Consider the following 15,643-nt stretch of genomic DNA (forward strand, 5'->3'; position numbering starts at 1 on the left):
TTACTATTGCCCGGATGCCATCCTTAAACAACAAAGCTACACCACCGCCCTTACCGTCCATTCTATCCTTTCGTATAGTCTGATACCCTTGGATATTTAACTCCCAGTCGTGACCATCTTTTAACCATGTTTCAGTAATGGCCACTAAATCATAGTCATTCACGATGATTTGCGCCATCAACTCATTCACCTTATTCCGTATAGTACGAGCATTCAGGTAAAGTACACTTATGCTGTTTTTTATGTCTTTGTTATGAATCCTAACACCTTGATCAGTAACTTTTCGCAAATTATTTTTCCTCTTACCCTTTCTCCTAATTTTCCTCGTCTTTGAACCCATATCTCTACATAATAACCTGTCACGTAACCTGCTGCCTTGCTCTCCATTAACCATTATACTGTCCATAGCTTTACCCTTCCCTTCCCCCCAACTTGCTAGTTTAAAGTCCTTGTGACCAACCTATTTATCCTATTCGCTAGAACACTGGTCCCAGAATGGTTCAGGTGAAGACCGTCCCAACGGTACAGGTCCCTCCTGCCCCAGTACTGATGCCAATGCCCCATGAAATGGAATCCCTCTTTCCCGCACCACTCCTTTAGCCACGTGTTAACTTCCCTAATTTTCTCAACCCTATGCCAATTGGCACGTGGCTCGGGTAGTAATCCAGAGATTATAACCCTGGAGGACCTGTTCTTTAATTTAGTCCCTAGTGTTTCATAATCCCCAAACAGGTCCTCTTTCCTAGTCTTACCTATGTTGTTAGTCCCAACGTGGACCACAACAACTGGATCCTCCCCCTCCCTCTCCAAAATCCTTTCAAGCCGATCAGAGATGTCCCTCACCCTGGCACCGGGCAGGCAACATACCATGCGGGACTCACGATCTGGCTTACAAAGGATGCCATCAATCCCCCTAATTATAGAATCCCCTACAACTATCACTTGTCTTTTTGCTCCCCCCTCTTGAATGGCTTCCTGTACCACGGTGCAGTGGTCAGTCAACGCATCCTCCCTACAGCCCTCTTCCTCATCCACACAGGGAGCAAGTACCTCATACCTGTTGGACAAGGTCAAGGGCTGAGGCTCCTCAACTCCTAAACTCAGGATCCCCCTACCTGCCTCCCTTGCAGTCACACCACTCTGTCCCTGACCACTGACCGAATTAACAGTACTTATTCTACCGGGTGTGACTGCCTCCTGAAACAAAGCGTCCAGGTAATTTTCCCCCTCCCTGATGTGCCGCAGTGTGTGCAGCTCGGTCTCCAGCTCATCAGTTCAGAGCTGAAGTTCCTCGAGCAGCCAACACTTGCTGCAGATGTGGTCACTGACGGTCTCAATGGGATCCACCAGTTCCATCATCATACAGCAACAGCACATCACCTGTCCAGCCATATTCAACTAGTTAATTAATTTAAATAATTGAAATTTTTTTTTTTATATAGAAGCAAGTAAGTTCAAGTTCAACGCTCACTACCAGACGGATGACCTTAGCTGTACTCCTGTTACCTCTTCGAACCCAACAGCCTCAGATCCGAACAACGGCCATTGGTCCTCTGACCTAAGTGGGCACCCGAAGTTAAGTATAGGTGTTAATGATAGATATAGTTTAGCCTGTAGTGTAATTGTGCATGAGTAAATCATACTGTGTGTAAATAAAGTAGTATTGACTTTGAACTAACTAACTGGTGTACTGGCTCTTTGATTGGTATTCGGTTGAGCCTTGTGGCGGTACAGAGAGATACCTGGCGACTCTGAAAGCATATTCATAATTAGGATTAAGAAAGGCGACCTTATTAACCGCCATATTTATAACCAAGTAAATATAGGAACAATGGGGATTAGTACAAAATGGTACATCTGATCTCTGTGCCAGAAACAAAGTAACCTGACATGATCTTGGAGCGAATTTTCAACAACCAAAGAGGGTACCTCAAGTCGGGACTTGGCAGATCATCCCTGTCAGATGCAATTTTTGCTCCTGGGATGCGAGGGCTTGATCGAATTGGGCCTGCTGCCTCTGGAGGCAGTTTGGGGGTGGCACCAAAGGCTGGTGCTGCCAAGGCAGCCTGATCAGAAGGGCCACCACAGTTTTGCAAAAAGCTGTTAGGCCTTCTACTCCAAGTCTTGTGAAAGGGAAATAACCTTTGCTAAATGAATTCATTTTTTGAAGACGGAATAAGTTAGGTAGATAAAGGGGAACACAAGTAGATATGGCACAGATGGATTTTCAAAAGGCATTTGGAAGGATAGATAGAAAGGAAAATGAGGTGTAGCTTTGTTAGTAAAGCAAGGGATCAGTGCTGTAGTGAGAAATTATATTGTTATGATACAGTGGGCGTGGTTAATTCCAGTCCCACAAGCCCCGGAGTAACAACACATGCAAATTAATCAATAATTCTTGTAAAAATACCCAACGTCTTTGGCCCTTGGCTGCCCAATAATTACTGTCAGCAGGTTTGTAAGTGTAAACACAATTACAGTTTATTTATAACAAGATATATAAGATATGCAGTACGTATAACTGGTTAACTATCATCATAGAATTTACAGAGCAGAAGGAGGCCATTCGGCCCATCGAGTCTGCACCGGCTCTTGGAAAGAGCACCCTACCCAAGGTCCACACCTCCACCCTATCCGCATAACCCAGTAACCCCACCCAACACTAAGGGCAATTTTGGACACTAAGGGCAATTTATCATGGCCAATCCACCTAACCTGCACATCTTTGGACTGTGGGAGGAAACCGGAGCACCCGGAGGAAACCCACGCACACACGGGGAGAATGTGCAGACTCCGCACAGACAGTGACCCAAGCCGGAATCGAACCTGGGACCCTGGAGCTGTGAAGCAATTGTGCTATCCACAATGCTACCGTGCTGCCCCATCATTTAACTCCTGACTCCCACTTCAACTGCCCCCACCTTCTACCCACACACAGAAGACAGACAAACACAGAGGGGGGAAAGGGGGGAAATAATTCGGATGACAGTCAAAAGATTATAGCATTTGCTTCAGATGGTGTTTTTTAGTAGCTTTGCATTAATCCCTGCCTTCAGTTCAAAGCTTTTACTGTGGATTCATTCTTGTATTTATGGTTTCAGAAATAAACACTCAGTCTCTCTGGAAAAAAGGTAAATCCTTGTCTTTTTCTCTAACCAATGGTGACTTCCCTGTAGATTGATTCAGTCAGGTTTCCTTAGGTTTCAAGAATGCAGTACTCACAACTTTTAGTAGCTTTCTGGAGAGAGCTACATTGCTCACAGCAGCTTTCAGTTTGTGGTTTGTCTTCAGGCCTCTGTAGTCTCAGGGAGAACAGCACCCCGGAGGCTTTCTGGAGAGATTCAGCCCTCACAGTGGCCTTCTCGAGAGAGTTAGCTAGATCTTTCTGGAGACAGTTAGCTAGAATCCTTCAGCGGGGCTGCCAGAATCAAAACTGAAGCCAAACTCAAACCTCAGACGTTGAAAAGCATTCCAGTGGGATCAGATCCAATCACCAACTGTTACCAAGCAGAGTACAGCCTTTTGGGCCAATCAATGGCCACCAGCAAATCATTCAGATTGAGTCCCAACCCATCTCTCTGTCACTGATGCCAGCCAGTCTGCAGCTTCTGTTTAAACCAACACAACCTTCCAGGTTCTTTTAATAATAATATTCTTCCTGCTTGAATTTAAGATACAGACTTTTTGACTTCAAGTGGCATGTCTATTAATCATCCATGGATCAAAAATGTAGGGGGAATATAGGTGGAAGAAAGGTACGACAATATTCATGGGTGATTTTAATATGCATTTGGACTGGATTAGTCAAATTGGCAAGGGTAGCCTCGAGGGAGAGTTCATACAATGTATTAAAGATTGTTCCTTGAAACAATATGTTGTTGAATCAACCAGGGAGCTGTCTATTTTGGATTTAGTGTTGCGTGATGATATGGGATTAATTAATGATCTTCTCCCAAGGGGTGCTCTAGGGAAGAGTGATCATTGCATGCTTGAATTTTTAAATTCAGCTTGAGCGCAATAAACTTGAGTCCCACGAGTAATCTGGTGTTAATCAAGGTAATTACATCGGCATGAGGGCAGATTTGGCCCCAGTAGGCTGGGCATAAAGACAAAAAGGTAGGACAGTTGATGAACAGTGGCAGACATTTAAGGAGATATTCAATTTCTCCTAACTAAAATATGTTCCAAAGAGAAATTAAGATTGTAAGAGGGGGAAAATGCAGCTGTAGCTAAGCAAGGAAGTTAAAGATAACATAAAGGCAAAAGCTAAGGCATGCGAGGCAGACTGCAGGATTGGGAAACTTTTAAAGACCAACATAGGGTTACTAAAAAGTAATAAAAAGCAAAGGTAAATTATGAAAGAAATCCAGTGCAAAATATAAAATCGGATAGCAAAAGATTCTATAGAAAGAGAGGAGCTAAAGTCAATGTTGGTCCCCTAGGGGACGAGACTGGGGAGTTAATAATAGGGAACACAAAAATGGCAATGACACAAAATCAATATTTTGCCAAGGTTTTCACAGTGGAGGATAGTAGAAGAACTATCCCAATAGTAACAGGTAATGCAAAGGTTATTGCAAAGGAGGAACTTAAAACAATCGTCATCGCTAGGGGAAAAGTACTGAGCAAATTATTGGGATTAAAGGCAGACATGCTCCTGGGGCCTGATGACCTACAACCTAGGGTCTTAAAGGAAGTGGCAACATTCATATTGGAGGCATTGGTTATAACATTCTAAAATTCCCTGGATTCTGGAAAAGTTCCAGTGGATTGGAAAACGCTAATGTAACACACCTGTTCACAAAGGGAGAAAGGCAGACCATACAAAATTATACACCGGCTGTCGTTAGGAAGTTGTTGGAATCCATTATTAAGGAACTAGTAACGGGACATTTGTAAAGTCAGAAGGTAATCCATCAGAGTCAGCATGGTTTTATGAAGGGTAAATAGTGTTTTACTAATTTGCTGGAGTTCTTCAAAGATGTAACAAGTAAAGTGGATAATGGAACTTCCAGGAGGCATTTGATAAGGTGCTGCACAAAAGGTTAATAAACAAGGTTAGATCACACAGAGTTGGGGGTAATATATCAGCTTGGATAGAGGACTGGCTAACCAACAAAAAGCAAAGGGTGGAGATAAATGGGTCTTTTTCTGGTTGGCAAGCTGTAACTAGCCATATGGCACAGGGTTCAGTCCTCGGGCCCCGACTAATTACAATCTATAATGACTCGGATACAGGGATAGAATGTACGATAGCCAAATTTGCAGATGACACTAAAATAGGTAGGAAAGTAAGTTGCAATGTGGAAATGAGAAATTTACAATTAGATATATGTGAGGTTATTCATTTTGGTTGTAGGGCTAAAAAGGCAACTTATTATTTCTTTTTTTTAAAATAATATTTTATTGAAAAATTTTGGTCAACCAACACAGTACATTGTGCATCCTTTACACAACATTATAACAATACAGATAATAATGACCTTTTTTATTTAAACAAGAACAAAAGAAAACAACAACAAATAAATAAATATTAAATAACAAAAATAAAAACTAGCCCTAATTGGCAACTGCCTTGTCTCAGGCCACCCCCCCCCCCCCCCCACCCCCAAGTCCTGGGCTGCTGCTGCTGCCTTCTTTTTTCCCCCATCTATCTTTCCGCAAGATATTCGACGAACGGTTGCCACCGCCTGGTAAACCCTTGAGCCGACCCCCTTAGGACGAACTTAATCCGCTCTAACTTTATGAACCCCGCCATATCATTTATCCAGGTCTCCACCCCCGGGGGCTTGGCTTCTTTCCACATTAGAAATATCCTGCGCCGGGCTACTAGGGACGCAAAGGCCAAAACATCGGCCTCTCTCGCCTCCTGCACTCCCGGCTCTTGTGCAACCCCAAATATAGCCAACCCCCAGCTTGGTTCGACCCGGACTCCTACTACTTTCGAAAGCACCTTTGTCACCCCCATCCAAAACCCCTGTAGTGCCGGGCATGACCAAAACATATGGGTATGATTCGCTGGGCTTCTCGAGCACCTCGCACACCTATCCTCCACCCCAAAAAATTTACTGAGCCGTGTTCCAGTCATATGTGCCCTGTGTAATACCTTAAACTGAATCAGGCTTAGCCTGGCGCACGAGGACGATGAGTTTACCCTGTTTAGGGCATCTGCCCACAGCCCCTCCTCGATCTCCTCCCCTAGCTCTTCTTCCCATTTCCCTTTTAGTTCGTCCACCATAGTCTCCCCTTCATCCCTCATTTCCCTATATATATCCGACACCTTACCGTCCCCCACCCATTTCTTCGAGATGACTCTGTCCTGCACCTCTTGTGTCGGGAGCTGCGGGAATTCCCTCACCTGTTGCCTCGCAAAAGCCCTCAATTGCATGTACCTGAATGCATTCCCGTGGGGCAACCCATATTTCTCAGTCAGCGCTCCCAGACTCGCGAACTTCCCATCCACAAATAGATCTTTCAATTGCGTTATACCTGCTCTTTGCCACATTCCATATCCCCCATCCATTCCCCCCGGGGCAAACCTATGGTTGTTTCTTATCGGGGACCCCCCCAATGCTCCGGTCTTTCCCCTATGTCGTCTCCACTGTCCCCAAATCTTCAGTGTAGCTACCACCACCGGACTCGTGGTATAGTTCCTTGGTGAGAACGGCAATGGGGCTGTCACCATAGCCTGCAGGCTGGTCCCCCTACAGGACGCCCTCTCTAATCTCTTCCACACCGCTCCTTCCTCCTCTCCCATCCACTTACTCACCATTGAAATATTAGGGGCCCAATAATACTCACTTAGGCTCGGTAGTGCCAGCCCCCCCCTATCCCTACTACGCTGTAAGAATCCCTTCCTCACTCTCGGAGTCTTCCCGGCCCAAACAAAACCCATGATATTCTTTTCAATCCTTTTGAAAAAAGCCTTCGTGATCACCACCGGGAGGCACTGAAACACAAAGAGGAATCTCGGGAGGACCACCATCTTAACCGCCTGCACCCTCCCTGCCATTGACAATGCTACCATATCCCATCTCTTGAAATCTTCCTCCATCTGTTCCACCAACCGCGTCAAATTTAGCCTGTGCAATGTGCCCCAGTTCTTAGCTATCTGGATCCCCAGGTAACGAAAGTCTCTTGTTACCTTCCTCAACGGTAGGTCTTCTATTTCTCTACTCTGCTCCCCTGGATGCACCACAAACAGCTCACTCTTCCCCATGTTCAATTTATACCCTGAAAAATCCCCAAACTCCCCAAGTATCCGCATTATTTCTGGCATCCCCTCCGCTGGATCCGCCACATATAGTAGCAGATCATCCGCATATAAAGATACCCGGTGTTCTTCTCCTCCCCTAAGTATTCCCCTCCATCTCTTGGAACCTCTCAGCGCTATCGCCAGGGGCTCAATCGCCAGTGCAAACAGTAATGGGGACAGAGGACATCCCTGCCTTGTCCCTCTATGGAGCCGAAAATATGCCGATCCCTGTCCATTCGTGACCACACTCGCCACTGGGGCCCTATACAACAGCTGCACCCATCTAACATACCCCTCTCCAAACCCAAATCTCCTCCCACAGATAATCCCATTCCACTCTATCAAATGCTTTCTCGGCATCCATCGCCACTACTATCTCCGTTTCACCCTCTGGTGGGGCCATCATCATTACCCCTAACAGCCTCCGTATATTCGTGTTCAGCTGTCTCCCCTTCACAAACCCAGTTTGGTCCTCATGAACCACCCCCGGGACACATTCCTCTATTCTCATTGCCATTACCTTGGCCAGGACCTTGGCATCCACATTGAGGAGGGAAATTGGTCTGTAGGACCCGCATTGTAGCGGATCCTTTTCCTTCTTTAAGAGAAGCGATATCGTTGCTTCTGACATAGTCGGGGGCAGTTGTCCCCTTTCCTTTGCCTCGTTAAAGGTCCTCGTCAGTAGCGGGGCGAGCAAGTCCAAATATTTTCTGTAAAATTCAACTGGGAATCCGTCCGGTCCCGGAGCCTTTCCCGTCTGCATGTTCCTAATTCCTTTCACCACTTCTTCTACTCCTTACTCTCCTGCTTCCCTTTATGTGTCCTTATTGATATCAGCTCCCCCCTAACCACCGCCTTCAACGCCTCCCAGACCACTCCCACCTGAACCTCCCCATTGTCATTGAGTTCCAAGTACTTTTCAATGCATCCCCTCACCCTTAGGCACACCCCCTCATCCGCCATTAGTCCCATGTCCATTCTCCAGGGTGGGCGCCCTCTTGTTTCCTCCCCTATCTCCAAGTCTACCAAGTGTGGGGCATGATCCGAAATGGCTATAGCCGTATATTCCGTTCCCCTCACCCTCGGGATCAATGCCCTACCCAACACAAAAAAGTCTATGCGTGAATAGACTTTATGGACATAGGAGAAAAACGAGAACTCCTTACTCCTAGGTCTACTGAATCTCCACGGGTCCACCCCTCCCATCTGCTCCATAAAATCCTTAAGCACCTTGGCTGCTGCCGGCCTCCTACCAGTCCTGGACTTCGACCTATCCAGCCTTGGTTCCAACACCGTGTTAAAGTCTCTCCCCATTATCAGCTTTCCGGTCTCTAGGTCTGGGATGCGTCCTAGCATTCGCCTCATAAAGTTGGCATCGTCCCAGTTCGGGGCATACACGTTTACCAAAACCACCATCTCTCCCTGTAATTTGCCACTCACCATCACGTATCTGCCCCCGTTATCCGCCACTATAGTCTTCGCCTCGAACATTACCCGCTTCCCCACTAATATAGCCACCCCCCTGTTTTTCGCATCCAGCCCCGAATGGAACACCTGCCCCACCCATCCTTTGCGCAACCTAACCTGGTCTATCAGTTTCAGGTGCGTTTCCTGTAGCATAACCACATCTGCTTTAAGTTTCTTAAGGTGTGCGAGTACTCGTGCCCTCTTTATCGGCCCGTTAAGCCCCCTCACGTTCCACGTGATCAGCCGAGTTGGGGGGCTTCCCACCCCCCCCCCCCCTTGCCGGTTAGCCATCATCTTTTTCCAGCTTCTCACCCAGTTCCCACGCAGCTGTATCTCTCCCAGACGGTGCCCCCCCGCCCATCCTTTCCCGTACCCACTCCCCCCTTTCCCCAGCAGCAGCAACCCAGTAATTCCCCCCTCCCCCCCCCCTGCTAGACCCCCCGCTAGCGTAATTACTCCCCCCATGTTGCTCCCAGAAGTCAGCAAACTCTGGCTGACCTCGGCTTCCCCCCGTGATCACGGCTCGCACCGTGCGACGCCCCCTCCTTCCTGCTTCTCTATTCCCGCCATAATTATCATAGCGCGGGAACCAAGCCCGCGCCTCTCCCTCGGCCCCGCCTCCCATGGCCAACGCCCCATCTCCTCTCCCTCCCCACCTCCCCCCATCACCACCTGTGGGAGAGAGAAAAGTTACCATACCGCAGGATTAAAACATAAAACCCCTCTTCGCCCCCCCCCCATTCGCCCCACCACTTTGTCCAAACGTTCATTTTCATAATCCAATCATTCCAATTTTTCTTCTACAATAAAAGTCCACGCTTCATCCGCCGTTTCAAAGTAGTGGTGCCTCCCTTGATATGTGACCCACAGTCTTGCCGGTTGCAGCATTCCAAATTTTATCTTCTTTTTGTGAAGTACCGCTTTGGCCCGATTAAAGCTCGCCCTCCTTCTCGCCACCTCCGCACTCCAATCTTGATAAACGCGGATCACCGCGTTCTCCCATTTACTACACCGAGTTTTCTTCGCCCATCTAAGGACCATTTCTCTATCCTTAAAAAGGAGGAATCTCACCACTATGGCTCTGGGAGTTTCTCCTGCTCTCGATCCTCGCACCATAACTCGGTATGCTCCCTCCACCTCCAACGGACCCGTCGGGGCCTCCGCTCCCATTAACGAGTGCAGCATCGTGCTCACATATGCCCCGACGTCCGCCCCCTCCACACCTTCAGGAAGGCCAAGAATCCTCAAGTTGTTCCTCCTTGCGTTGTTTTCCAGTGCCTCCAACCTCTCCACAGATCGTTTCTGGTGTGCCTCCTGTATCTCCGACTTCACCACCAGGCCCTGTATATCGTTCTCATTCTCTGCTGCTTTCGCCTTCACGACCCGAAGCTCCTGCTCCTGGGTCTTTTGTTCCTCTTTCAGCCCTTCAATCGCCTGTAATATCGGGGCCAACAACTCTTTCTTCATTTCCTTTTTTATCTCCTCCACGCAGCGTTTCAAGAACTCTTGTTGTTCAGGGCCCCATATGAAACTGCCACCTTCCGATGCCATCTTGGTTTCTGCTTGCCTTCCTTGCCGTTGTTCCAAAGGATCCGCTGCAATCCGGCCACTTTCCTCTCCTTTTTCCATCCGTGTCCAGGGGGAACACCCTTCTGGTTTACCGCACGGTGTTTTTAGCCGTTAAAATTGCCGTTGGGGCTCCTATCAAGAGCCCAAAAGTCCGTTCCACCGGGAGATTCCGAAACGTGCGACTCAGCTGGTCATCGCCGCACCCGGAAGCCAACTTATTATTTCAATGGAGAGAAACTTCAAAATGCTTCAATGCAGAGGAACCGAGTGTCCTCGTGTGTGAATCTCAGAAAGGTCGTATGCAGGCACAACAGGTAATAAGGAAGGCAAATAGAATTTTGGCATTCATTTTTAATAGAATAGAGAATAAAAATAGAGAACTGCTGTTGTATATGGCATTGGTGAGACTGCATCTTGACTACTGCACATTGGTCCCTTTACTGGAGGAAGAATGAAAATGCATTCGAGGCGGTTCAGAGAAGGTTCAGTAGATTGCTTCCAGGGATGTAGGACTCATCTTATGAAGAGAGGCTGTGCAGTTTGGGGACTATATTTGCAAGAGTTTAGAAGAATGAGAGGAGATCTAATAGATGCTAACACAAAAGTGAGGAGGAAGTACTTCACTGAAAGGGTCATGAAACTTTGGAATTCTCTACCCTAGAAAGTCATTGATGCTCTATCTTGTAATATATTTAAGGAGATAAACATACTTTGGACTTTCAGGGAATCGTAGGTTATGAGGATGAGGGCAGACAAATGGTGTTATGGCCAAGATTTGCTACTATCATATTCAATGGTAGAACAAATTTGAGGGGCTGTACGGTGTACACCTAATAATAATAATCTTTATTGTCACAAGTAGGCTTGCATTAACACTGCAATGAAGTTACTGTGAAAATCCCCTAGTCGCTGTTCGGGCAATTTGTATATTGTTATATTCTTATAGTAAATTACACATGTTTTAAGGAAGGTAAATACAAAGATTGTGTGAGTATATTACAGGATGATCAATGTACTCATTATCATTAGCTTACTCTCAGTGCGGATTTTCTTCTGTTCGAGAATAGTGACCTGTTTCTTCTGCAGTTCCACATCAGTTGTCTGCTTTTCCCTTTCTTGGGTCAGTCTAACCAGCTCCTGCTGTTGTTTTAGCCAGTACTGTTGTTGTGTTGAAATTTCTTTGCTGTGTTCCTCAATATTTTTTGTCAAAGTTTTGATCTTGAGCTCCAGAGGGCTCATTTCACGTCCCTGATGAATAAAAGGTGGACGTTCTGTAAATTCAAATGTTACAACTCTCCCAATAATTTGAAAATATCCCATCTCAAGACCATCTCAGAAGAAAATATCTGACTTTACTTACAACACATAAGCATAGTTCACTATGGTTTTAATATTCAAGTGCAATACACTGCTATTCATCAATATTATAAACCTTAAATCTAAATTTAGTTCCAGTCAACATTTGCCATTATGAATTTCCATATTCATAGAAGAGTCAAACCAAAATTTTAAAGAATCAACATAATTAAACTCATTAACTGAATTGTCTTTTGCATTTATTTTATTTTTATTATTATGTTTTAGAGCCTTCATTTAAGATGTTTAATTTAAGTATCAGCCTTTGATAGAAACTTGGGCTTAGAATTGATATTTTTACCCTGAGTGAATTTGCGTTGTGCAGTCAAAGAATCTGCACTATATTTTCCTTCTCAACATTCATCAATTCAGTCAGCTATGCTGAGAATAGTTTTTCTCTGGGTACTAACTCCGAATAGTTTTTTTCTCTAGGTACTAGCAATTCCTGGTCAAAGGTTTTCCAAAATTAATTGAAGGAAAAAATGCAAACACTGTAGTGAAGTAATGATGTAAAATTCATATTTGCTTTAAAAAAAAAAAGCTTGTGAGTATGAGTGTGAGAGAGAGAGGCTAAAGTGAGTATTCTCATTATCTGTTGTATACTTCATTTCTATCCAATAAACATTAGAAAGTGAGAGAAAGGGAAAATTTGACTCAAGGAGATAAAAAGACTGGTGTCAGAAGGATAGAGAGGCAAGGGGGAAGAAAAGGCCAAATTATGACTTTTGGGTGACCTCTCTGGGAACACACTAGCAGCCTGCCTATTCCAGCTGTGTAGGAGCCATCTTCCGGCCGACACTTTATTTATAATTCAATACTGACTTCTCGATGCAGCTCATTTGATTTAGGCTGATCCAATTATGAATGAGCAGAGGATTGCTTTACCTTGCCCAACAAAAATAATTTTAAATCTTCACCTGTATTGTCAATAAAACTGGTTAGAGTGCAGAAACCAATTCTGTCATAAGCTAACAATCAGAGTGTTTGTCTATCACAGAACTATCTATCACAATTTGCATAAAGAAAGGGATTCATCACCAGAAACAGACAGGCACTGTGGCCCCTCAAAGATTGGTCCCGCTAAATATGGCTGTTGGCAGAACAGCGTCGTTAATATTAACAAAGTACTAAATGTATTGACCCATTTTGAGGCCATTAGCACCTACTTTGACATAAAAATCAACTGCAGCATATCTATCTTGATTACAGAATGCTATATAGTATTTATAGCATGTCATTTCAATTTTCAAAGACAGTGTTAGTTGGAATAAATGGATATTGAAAGCTTACAACTGAAAAGGGAAAGGGAAAGGGAAAATAAGAGATAAAATGACAGTTCTTCCCTCATTCTAATTAAATTCTGTATTTCCATGAAATACAGTTTGAATCTTGAAAGCAAACAAAACCTCTCTGTCAAAAACAAGAAAAGGGATTAGGAGGGGAAGGGAGGATAATTTTGGATGAGAAAAGTCTTTAGGACTATCTTAATACATCCATCCAGAGATATTAGTATGAGAGAGATCCTAATATTCCTTCAATGTCAACGTAACAAAGTTATAATGTTCCATTTTCAAAGACTGAAAATATATTATTTTATTGCTGGAAAATTTAATAAGTTACTATTTGCTCTCATAGTTCATAGTAACTAATAAATTAGACTTGGTTGTTAAACTTACTCCCATTTCTGCTATCAACTGTGCAATCTTCTTGTTATGCATGTTAAGCACCGACTGCTTATTTTGAATGGAAAGTAGTCGTTTAGCAATTTCTTTCTCACACAATGAGACAACTTGGTTTTTCTCATTCAATTCATGGTGCTGTTCTTGTAGAGTTTTCTGCAGCATGCTCAGTTCTCCATTCCTGTCATTCATATCCAAACTTATTTGAGCAAATTCATTTTCTGTTTTTGCATAATCGATTTCCTACAAAGAAGATTAGAAATAGTGATTTACAAAGTAATTAAATAGTGGGAGCAAAATTGCACATTTGTCTCAAACTCTTTTTCAAGGTAGGTTAATCTTGAGATAAAATACCAGAAGTGGTGGGAAGGTGCCCTTAAGTGACCCTGAACTGGCCACTTCCACTCTTAAATTGGCCTAAGGGATGACAGGTAGTTCGTCACCTACCCCACTGCTGGCAAAAGGAAGACAATGACAAAGGTATTCCACTTCCTTTTAAGCTCACCACAGAGCTCCCTGGCATGCTCCCTCGTGCCATGAGCAAAACTATGAATGGTGATGTTGTGCCAATAGTCAATATTTGATTTTTACTATTGCATTTACAATCAGAGAAGGGAGACAACAAGCCTGAGGGGATACAGTATGAAAGGAGAACAGATAAAAGTGGGAAAACCGGCAGCAGACAGTCAGTGAGGGAAAAAAGAATGAGCCTGAGGGAACAAGTGCAAGAGGCCGAATTCAGACCCAGATTCAGTCAGAGTTCGAACTAAACATGAAAATCTGAAAAGAAGATTCAAAAGTGCCGTGGAGGGAGCAGATTTGTGGCAAACAAGTGAGCACAGTTTGTTTTAGTAAAGTATTTTACACAATTGAAATTCATTTGACGGTAGTTTTAATTGAGTTTTAGATTTATGGACATAATTTGGAGAGCCATTCGTTAACATTTTTCTACTTCGCTTGTCAGCTTCGTAGGGAGGCCGCGGTGAGGGAAATATTTCGGTTGCGGAACAAGACGAGGGAGCTGGTGGCGGCTCCGGATCAGATTAATAAGGTGTTTGAGGAGTTTTATAGGGATTTGTGTAAGTCGGAGCCACCAGAGGATGAGTGAGAAATGAGGGTTTCTAGGTGGGTTAGAGGGCCCAAGGTTGAGGTGGGTTAGAGGGCCCGAGGTTGGGTGAAGTGGAGAGGGCAGGGCTGGAGGAGCCGATGGGAGTGGAAGAGGTGAAAGTGGCAATTGGGAGGATGCAGGCAGGGAAGGCGGCGGGGGCCAGATGGGTTTCCAGTCAAATTTTACAAAAGATTTAAGGATAAGCTGGCACCATTGATGGTGGGAATGTTAGAACACACGATGGACAGGGGTGTCTTGCCGCAAACGATGGTGAAGGCCTCCATCTCGTTGTTGTAAGAAGAACCAGGATCCAGTGGTGTGTGAGTCGTACAGGCCCATATCTCTGCTGAATGTGGACGCCAAGATATTGGCAAAGGTGCTGGCGTTAAGGTTGGGGAGATGCCTTCCAAAGGTGATTGGGGAGGACTAAACTGGGTTTGTAAAGGGAAGACAATTGTTCTCGAATGTGGGAACATTTCGAGTCTGGGTGACTCTTTATCAAAGCACAAAGCACTTTGACAAGGAGTCATCCAAACTCAAAACATTAACTCCCTTTTCTCTCCACAGATGCGGTCAGACCTGCTGAGATTATCCAGTATTTTCTGTTTTTGTTGTTGTAGTAGGATTTATTAGATGGTTCTAGTGCAAAATCGATTTGGTTTCAGTTGCTATAAATTTGGGTTGAGATACTGTAAATCTCTCTGAAGCTGAACATATCAATAAGCATAATTTTCTCTGAAGCTGAATGTATCAATGAGCATAATTCAATTTTGCAAGATTGTCCAAATAGCACTTAGTTTTGCATTCACTGGCTTCTAAAAGTAGTCTTCGGCTTTTGGAGCTATTGAAGAGGAGTTCCATCTTGAATCGTCTTTTTAAATAGAGTTAAAAGCATACAAAATTCACACAGAACTATTACTTGTATAGGTAGATCTACTAATATCAATCATAACCCTGCGGACCCAGCCCGAAGTTAACAGACTGTTTGGGAAAACCCTGTTTTTTTTTCAAAAAAACATGCAACAATGTTTTGTTTTCCATTTTTGTATTATCTGTTGAAAGAACCAAGCATCTTGAAATATACTGTGAGTGCTTGCTGAAAGAAACAACTCAACCACTCATTGGAAAACCATTTTGATCAGCATCGCCACCGGGGTAGCGGCTTGGTTGGGTGATCTGTACGACTTCCTGCGATTAGAGAAGATAAAG

The 15,643-nt window shown here is 44.5% G+C and overlaps 1 protein-coding gene across 1 annotated transcript in view; it reads right to left on the reverse strand.

Annotated features, from left to right (window-relative positions):
* ccdc40 (coiled-coil domain 40 molecular ruler complex subunit) overlaps window positions 1–15,643 on the reverse strand; it is a 123,847-nt gene that overhangs the window by 41,212 nt on the left and 66,992 nt on the right. The window contains 2 exon segments of the mRNA XM_072483486.1: window positions 11,326–11,539; window positions 13,324–13,569. Of these exon segments, the coding sequence (XP_072339587.1) occupies window positions 11,326–11,539; window positions 13,324–13,569 (460 nt within the window).

This window comes from Scyliorhinus torazame, chromosome 18, assembly GCF_047496885.1.
Source record: "Scyliorhinus torazame isolate Kashiwa2021f chromosome 18, sScyTor2.1, whole genome shotgun sequence".
Taxonomy (NCBI): domain Eukaryota; kingdom Metazoa; phylum Chordata; class Chondrichthyes; order Carcharhiniformes; family Scyliorhinidae; genus Scyliorhinus; species Scyliorhinus torazame.